The sequence below is a fragment of the Cheilinus undulatus genome, linkage group 17 (genome assembly GCF_018320785.1).
Source record: "Cheilinus undulatus linkage group 17, ASM1832078v1, whole genome shotgun sequence".
In the NCBI taxonomy this organism is placed as follows: Eukaryota; Metazoa; Chordata; class Actinopteri; order Labriformes; family Labridae; genus Cheilinus; species Cheilinus undulatus.
Window position 1 is genome coordinate 16,872,415 of NC_054881.1, and position 8,943 is coordinate 16,881,357.

Consider the following 8,943-nt stretch of genomic DNA (forward strand, 5'->3'; position numbering starts at 1 on the left):
TGTAGCAGGTGAGGATCGGACGGGCGGAGCTTCAATCCAGTCTGACAGAAAGTTAACAGCTCCCCGACCTTTGAAACCAGCAGGCAGGGAGAGGGGACAGAAAGGGGTCTAAGTTTGGAGCAGAATGGCTTCAGAGTTGACTCAGGACGCGGTGCTTCAGTTCCTCCGGAGCGGCGGAGGCTCTGTGAAAAACTCGGATCTGCTGCTTCACTTCAGGAGATTCATCCGCGACCATGAGGACCGAGACAGAAACCGAGAGATGTTTAAAAAGTTTGTCAACTCCGTGGCCACCGTCCAGCAGCTCGACGGGGTCTCATATGTGGTACTCAAGAGGAAATTTAAAGGAAGATCACCCGGTGGAGGAGAGAGGGGGAGGAGGGAGCCCTCCCCGGGGAACGCGCGAGTGAGCCCGGAGAAGCCTCGGAAGAAACCACAGCCTATGGAGATGACAACCACCGCCCCACCGGGAGGAACCGCCTCAGAAACAATCCTACCTGCAGCTGGGATTATGCAGAACAACAACAATGTGGAGACGAATTTTAATATCAAACAACAGGATGAAACCAGTAGACCGGGTTATTACGGTGGACCAGCTCCAGGTCAGACAGCCAGACTTTTACAGCCACTGCCCCCAGATCAGAGATCTAAAATCGGATACAGTAAGGTTGGTTTTGACCCTATAGCTCCTGTAATTACACCTGTAGTTTCTGCAGTCAGACCTCATGGAGAAACCAGGCAGCAAATCCCAATCCAGGAGCCACTAAGAGGGAGGGAGGCTGAACGGAAGGCCACCAGTTTCCCAGAGCTTCCTGCCCAGGATTGGAGCACAAAAATAGGGCAACACGAGGCAGGTTTCACCCCCTTAGATCCAGGAATTACACCTGTAGTTTCTGCAGTCAGGCCTCATGGAGAAACCAGGCAGCAAATCCCCATCCAAGAGCGACATAGGGGGAGGGACGCAGAGCGTCAGATCCTCAGCTTCTCAGAGCCCCCTGTCCAAGATTGGAGCAGAAAAGTGGGGCAACACGAGGCAGGTTTCACCCCCATAGCTCCTGGGATTACTCCTGTAGTTCCTGCAGTCAGATCTCATTCAGAAACCCGGCAGCAAATCCCCAGCCAGGAGCCACTCAGGGGGAGAGAGGCTGAACTTAAGACCCCGAGCTTCTTGGAGTCTCCTGCTTTAGATCGAAGCCCCAAAATGGGGCAGAATAGGTTCAGTTTTGACCCTGTAGCTTCTGGGATCACACCTGCAGTTCATGCAGTCAGATCTCATGAAGAAATCAGGCAGCAAATCCCCATCCAGGAGCCAATCAGAGGGAGAGAGGCTGAACTGAAGACCCCCAGCTTTCCAGAGCCTCCTGCCCTAGATCGGAGCCCCAAAATGGGGCAGAATAGATTCAGTTTTGACCCTGTAGCTTCTGGGATCACACCTACAGTTCATCCAGTCAGATCTCATGAAGAAATCAGGCAGCAAATCCCCATCCAAGAGCCAATCAGAGGGAGGGAGGCTGAACTGAAGACCACCAGCTTCCCTAAACGTCCTACCCAGGATCGGACCTCCAAAACTGGACATAGTAAGTTCGGTTTTAGCTCTCTGTTTTCTGGGATCACATCTGTAGTATCTAAAGTAAGAACTCATGGAGAAACCAAGCAACAAGAGCCACTCAGAGGGAGGGAGGCTGAATTAAAGACCCCTACCTTCCCAGAGTCTCCTGCTCTGGATCGGAGCCCCAAAATTGGACGGTTTAGTTTTGACCCCCTTGCTTCTGGGATTACACCTGTGATTTCTGAAGTCAGACGTCATGAAGAAATCAGGCAGCAAATCGCCATCAAAGAGCCGCTCAGAGGGAGAGAGCATGGTAGGTCATCTAACTCTGTGCTTTGGTTAATTCCTTTCACTCCAGTTTTTTGTTTAAATTAAAACTGCGCTCAGATCCCAATTTTTGGTTACTCATTACTTGTTTTAACTTCTTTCAGATCTTAAAGAAATTCCTCGCCAGGATGTAGAACTCCATCCCCCCAGCTTCTCAGACCCTCCTGCACGAGATCAGAGCCCCAAAGTAGGACACAAGGTGGGTTTCGCCCCTGTAGCTCCTGAGATAATCACAATGGATACTGAGGTCAGAGCTTATGGAGAAACCGTCCCCACTCCAGAAACTCAGGTCAGTGTCAATGCTCCACGCCGCCGCCACAGACACAGAAAGAGCTACAAATCTGCTGTGTCTTATGATGAAGACGAGGATGAAGAGGAGGAAGAGATGGTCCCAGTTAGGCGTGGCTCATCAGGAGGAGAGTGGCCCCTCAGCGTTCCTCTCGGGGACATGGGGAAGGCCCTCTCTGCCTCCTCCCCGTGCATCATAGACGTTCCTTCAATCTCCACGTCTCCAGCGGAGAAGCTCCCAAAAATTTATGTCCAGGGTGTCAAAGAGGAAGCACCGCCCCCTAGAGAAGGCCAACACAGCTTTCCGTTAGAAGCAGAGCACTACATCCCGTCAACAAAGATGATGCTGCATCATGACGATGTTCACGCCGACCGCCGTTTCTCACAGCCTGCAGGTTTCCAGCAAAGAGGGTCGCTCTCATCAAGTACCAGTAACATCTACTCGCCCTCGTCTGATTCAGGTCTGTCGATGAGAGACTGGCCGATGTCTGGCTCCCCCAGAGGATTGGGGTGGAATAGCAGCTTAGAAGATCTGCACACAAGAGCAGGTGAGACATATAAAAGATTTTTGTGTTTTGTGATTAAAGACAAATTCAGGAAAAGGCTGGACAAAAAAAGATGCATAAAAACTCCTGCCCATCGTCCAAATTGTACAAAAACATCAGCAGTATTTCCATACATGGAGATTGTCAGGCTTTTTGTATTTTTAAATACCACCTGCTTTAAAATGATCAAATCATTATTCTAACTATTGGTAGTATCAGAAACTTTAGGATCATAAATTGTATTTTCTTAAGATTATTTTGTGGACATTAATTGTTTCTTGAAACTGTTGTTTTCATCAGGAAACTCTGGGAGTGATCTTCAGATCCAGGAAGCTCTCCGGAGAGCACAGAAAAACAAAGTGGAGTCTTCAACAGGGCTTCATACCGGCAGTAAACTCCAGGCACCTTGGCATCACTCTACAGGACATCTCCATGAGGACCAGGAGCCCAAAGCTTATTTATCACCATTTTGTCACTCCACAGACCGTCTCCATGAAAACCAGCAGTCTGCAGGCCGTGTGAAGCTAAAGCATCTCTCTACAGGTCAGACATAAGGCTTCCTGTATTCACTAAAATACAAAGGTTTATAAATGTTCTTTTTATTTCTGTAGTATATGCACGCTTCAGTCATTATTAGATTTAAAGAGATCCTTCATTGTGATTGAACATGTCAGTAAAGAGGCACAGTTTGGTTGTCTCTGTGAGGTAAACCGGACGCTCCTCTCCACAGGCGATCTCTACGATGATCACCAGGAGGCGGAGTTAAGCGAGGAGTCCACCTCTTCATCCCCATCGCGGCAGCACTCAGCGATCCCCAGGCGTCTTGGCAGCCACCTGAGGAGCAGAATGTGCCGCAGCATGGCGGCTGACATCGACCAGCTCCTTCAGGAGGAGGAGGAGAGAGGAGGAGGAGGCGACAATGAGGCAGCTCGTCTGAACCGACTCCACCTCATCTCCTCCACACTCAGCCTTCCCTACAACGTGTCAACGTCATCGTTGTCGTCCTGTTCAACGCCTCCTCTTAGCCACAGCTTTGCCAACCTGACAGAGGGAGGAGAGGGAAGAGGAGGGAAGAAGAGCATCCCTAACACCTCGTCTTCTGCTCCTCCTGAAGGCTCTGGCAGACAGGTAAAACTAAATAAAGATTATGTAATAATGATGAGAACTACCACTGACTAAACATTTTGGGTCCTAACATCTTTAGATTTCTAGATGGCAACCATCACATTAACTCTCTCAGGTGGAGATGGTTGTGGATCCATGAGAAAAAAACTGAGATATCGTTTGCTCTTACTTTCAGTCTCAGGTTCCTCTGGAGTCCAGAGAGCATGACTGGTTGGTTAAAGGGGCGGCGGGGGCGTGGCCCGACATCTATTCATTATTCAGAGAGGACTCGACTCTTCTCAACAGACGGGACTTTATCACCGGCTTCACTGTTCTGCACTGGATTGCCAAACATGGAGACCACAGAGTCCTCAACACTTTATGGTACAATACGAGCAATTAACCCATCTTAAAAGTCATGGTTTAAATATTCAGTTGCTTTTTTAGCTTTAATTTGTGATACCTGAGGTGTTTACATGGATCTTTAATGGATCTTTTATGTTTTCTGCAATCCTTTAAAACCCCTCAGCCTAATGGAGAAATTCAAAATGAAAATAAAATCACTGACTGGTAACATAGTTGTCTTTTTCATATAGACTACCACTGTAAGCTAACTGGCTTTAGAAAAGTACAGGTGTACTTAAGCTGAGTTTAGTCTCTGCCAAGCTTCATGTTTGTTGTGTTTGAATTTGTGCAGGGAAAATTAAGCACATTACTTACAATGTTTAAGTTGACCTGAAGAAAATGTGCTGACTTCTAGGAATTTTCTAAAAGGAAAATCTTATTTTAACTTTTAAACTTTTTTTAAATCTCAACAGATCACTGATATCTATGGTGGCCCTGAAGTTCAACTGCAAAACATTTCACTACAAACAACTGTACAGAGAAAACTAAAATATTTCACAAACAAAACATTATCACAAAAAGCAAATTATTCATTGGAGTATATTCTTTTTAAATGAAACTTCATAAAATCCAAAAAACATTTAACAAAAAGTAAATTATTTAATTTAGTTCACAAAACAAAAGTAGTTAAAAAGAAGCAAAATTTAAAGTATGAATATTTACAATAAAAATGATTTCCAAAATATTAATGAAATACATAAATATTTCATTGAAGTAAAAAATAAATTAAACTAAAATATTTCAAAAAAGATATATGGAAATTGAATATATCAAAAAACAAAATTTTGAAATATTAAACGAACCCCCAAGATAATTCACAATAGGTAAAATATTTCATCAAACACACAAATTTACACAAAATAAAAATATGTGATGAGACAGGTATTTTCATATGCAAAAAAAATCACATCACAAAAAAGAAATGCAATTGTTTCAAGGAACTCAGAACTCGAATTTACAGTGAAACACAGGAATATTTTTATGTATGATACCATATTTGTTCATAACATAAGTATAAAAAAAATACACAAATGTTTCCCAAAAGACAAAGATGAAGAAAATATATTATTTAAAACACAAATACTCAAAACATATTAAAAAAAAAGAAGAAAGAAAGAAAAGAAACAAATATTTAAAAGATCACAAAAATATTTAATAAAATTTGAGTATTTTATTACAAACAAAATCTGGAACATTTTATAAAAGGAAGTTATCAAACTAAACGTAACATATTAATGAATTTTGAATATCACACAAAAAATACCTAATGAAAAATATTTTTTAAAAATATGGAAATATTTCAAAAACACACAAAAAAATGTTTCCAAGAATTAAAAAAAAAATTTCAGACACAAATATTTTAGAAAACCAGAAATGTCTGATGAAAAATGTAATAAATAATCCATAAAGTAAAAATACTTGAATCATGAAATCTCAAATATTTTGCTGATCTAAGTTAAAGTAAACTAAAACTGAAACCCAAATAACTGTAGTCCTGATAAATCTTTTTGTACGTCATCATATATTTTACACCTCTGTGAAATGCTTTTTGTGTTCAGAGAAATATTAACACAGTTGACCTTTTCGGCCAACGTACTGATCCACTGTCTCTGGTTCTGTTTTCAGGTACGGTGTTCAGAAGGCTGGTCTGTCATTTGACATAAATGCCAGGTCAACATGTGGCCACACCCCTCTCCACATCGCTGCCATGCATGGCCACAAGAACATCATGCGCTTGCTGGTGAACAAATTCCACGCTGATGTGAGGCTGAGGGACACGGCGGGGAAGAAACCCTGGCACTACCTGAGCCATTTCTCACCGCCTGATGTCTTCCAGCTGCTGGGAGCTCCAGCACGGGCTGCTTTAGGAGGAGGTGGCAGCAGTGGGGGAGGAGGAGGAGGGGGAGGAGTTGTGAGGTCCGAGTCTATGTGGAAACATGAAAAGCGTAGGAGGAGGCATCATCTCTCCTCAGCTTCTTCAGCAGAAAGACCGCAGAGCATTTCAGCAAAGGTTAAAAGATCGTCGTCCATCGCTGCTTTTCTCAAACACAAATCACTGCGACACTTACAGGGTCATCAGTCCGACTCGCCCATTTAAAAACTTCCACTGATGGATTAAAAGCCCTTGCTTTGGAGAGATGTTTAATTTACTAACCATCAGAGGAACAGCTGCTGGTGTACTGAACAGTTTAAGCAGCTCAGAGAGGTTTAAAACTGGATTTAAAGAGCACAAAGTGTGCTATTTCTGATACAAATGTATTATATTTATATCTATGGGACCATTCACACTAGTCTGTCAGTTTATGCTCCACTTCTTCTAATGGATTAATTCATGTTTGCCAGTGCCATAAAGATCCTCCCTAAAAATCAGCTGGATAACTTCAGTATGTCTTGGCTTATTAAACTACAGTTTGACCAAATCTTATAAATTTTGATGGGCATGTAGAGACCTTTAGCTTAGATTTTTGATTTAATCCCCAAGATTTTAAGCCACTCTTAAAAATAAGTCTAAGTAACTTAATCAAGTCTTCTGCCCACTGATAAGAGTCTGCAGGTTTTGTAATATTCATTGAAATTACAAACTGGGTGCAAAGCCAGCATCCCCAGGAAAAATCACAACCTGCATCATGATCTAGATATTTTTAATCCTCCAGAGAGAGTAGGTGGAAGCACAAACAGCTTTACTGTTCCAGATTATGATCATATCAGCCACACCTCTAATTATACATGGTAAGCATCCTTCTTTAAACCAGAACAGACAAGTTATAAAACAAATTCTCCTCCAGTACAATGTGCCCTGAAAGACGTGATCTTTTCTGACCCAAACTGTATTTTGGACCAGGCTGTAAACATGTTTATCTCCGCTGTAAAAATTGTCATTTTAACATGGGTGTGTATGTGGCCTCTGCTACTTCTGCATCCAGCCTCTGGTGGACATTTGAGGAACTGCAATTTTAGGGCTTCTTCACTGACTTCACTTTGCAATCACGGAGGTTTCTGTTGACAGCTTCTCCCTTTCATTTTACTTTGTGGAAAATTTCGACCCCAGCTGTTTTCAAGTTCTTTACTCAAAGTATCCTTTCTAATCTTTTTGAGCATGTTTCCTGAACTGTTAAGGAGCTAAAATCTTCCCAGCAGCATGGATTACACTGCAGGAGAGCAAGATCAACCTTTCTTACTGCCTTTTTGATGGCAGTGAACTTCTTTTTTATTTGTACATAGTCATCGTAAGTTTGATTTATTTTGCAGGATTATCAGCCTTTTCTCTCTCAAGCCTCCCTGTGAGTGTGGTCTTCTGACTTTAGCTCAAAATTTTAAACTCAGGCTTATTAACTGCAGCTGCAGGGAGTTTCAGTGCCTCAGAACTCTTGTAACACAAAGGCTGTAAAGGGAAGCAAGAGGTGAACCACAGCATGTTGCAGAGCAGAGCAGAGCAGGTTTCATTGTGATCTCCTGATGTCATTGTTGTTGGAAGGAAAGACAAACAGGGCAAGGTTGAAGTTTAAGAGCCGCAGGACACAAAGAGCTGCAGTTTCTGTCTGCAGCTGTGATTTACATGCAGAGAAGACACTGCAGCTTGTTAACACTTGTCACATGTATCCAAACTTTGCTAATGTGGACTCAACATTCCTCACATTGTTTTAGGAATTCATCATTATATATAATGTTTTCTTCCTTTAAAGCTGTCTTTAGCTGCAGGCTTGGAAAGTTACGTTGCACTGGATTTAAATCTAATAAGGTAGTGATAAAAACATGACAATCACCTGCACGACAATTCTGTATTAGTTTGTTTTTAAATACGCTTTGAAGCCTTGCTGGCACTTAATCCAAGAATTTGCAAGTAGATTTATTTTTTTAATCAATTTATAGAGCACTTTTTGAACTCCATATCACTCAGGGCTTTACAAATGCGTCAAAATAAAAACAGGAAGGTGGTTTCTTACCTTTGGCATCCAAAAATCCTTGAGTATGTGCTGACTTACAAATTTTGAAGAACATCTCTCAAAGTGTCTTAGAAGAAACCCTACATGATAGAACAAGTTTATTTTACTGGATAGATATTTTTATCTCTTATATGCATACTGAATTAAAAAAACTTTCTATATATCTACATTTTAAAATAACTTTGACATTATGAACTCACAAGGTGCCATGTTTTACTTTGCTGGGTATAATGACGCTTCAGCAACATTAGTTGCCCATCAAATATTTGTATTGTGAACATGATTCCACTATTAAGAGATAATTGTGATGGTTTTACTCTCAGTGTAAATCAAGCAAATGTAGTTATAGAGGCAAAAAGATGGCGAATGGAGCTGATTTTATGAGTGCCTGCTGAGAAAGAGATGCAAACAAGCATGGAGCCCCGTTCATCACCAACAGTCTTTAAAGGTCACATATTATGCCAAATACACATTTTAAGACTTTTCTAACCAAAATATGTGGTCCTAGCCTGTCCACAATCCCCCCAACAATCAGAAAAATCCATTCCCTCCCCCCTCTCTTTTTCCACCTTGCAGAAAATGTGTGCTGAAACTAGCAGTTCTCAGATTTCCCCCTCATGATGTCATGTGGGGAATTAGCACCAACCCCAGGTTTGATTGGCCCACCCCACTTGGAAGAAGGTTCTGCCCTCCTCTCCTGGTCCTCCTCTCAGCTGCCAGCTGAGGGCCACATCCATTAAGCCGCATCTACGTCCTGAGAGGGGCAGAGTCACACAGCTTATTA

At 42.3% G+C, this 8,943-nt stretch overlaps 1 protein-coding gene across 1 annotated transcript; it reads left to right on the forward strand.

Annotated features, from left to right (window-relative positions):
- LOC121524903 lies at positions 1–8,943 on the forward strand. Its single transcript, XM_041810476.1, has 6 exons — positions 1–1,859; positions 1,978–2,709; positions 3,007–3,249; positions 3,437–3,834; positions 4,007–4,194; positions 5,842–8,943. The coding sequence occupies exons 1-6, from the start codon at positions 125–127 to the stop codon at positions 6,311–6,313; spliced, it is 3,768 nt and encodes a 1,255-aa protein (XP_041666410.1). The 5' UTR covers positions 1–124; the 3' UTR covers positions 6,314–8,943.

Excerpts from the sequence above, each read along its gene's own strand:
- LOC121524903 (XM_041810476.1), top strand. The coding sequence starts at position 125 with ATGGCTTCAGAGTTGACTCAGGACGCGGTGCTTCAGTTCCTCCGGAGC. Across the intron at positions 1,860-1,977 it reads GCTCAGAGGGAGAGAGCATG|ATCTTAAAGAAATTCCTCGC; the intron begins GTAGGTCATCTA and ends AACTTCTTTCAG. Across the intron at positions 4,195-5,841 it reads AGAGTCCTCAACACTTTATG|GTACGGTGTTCAGAAGGCTG; the intron begins GTACAATACGAG and ends TTCTGTTTTCAG.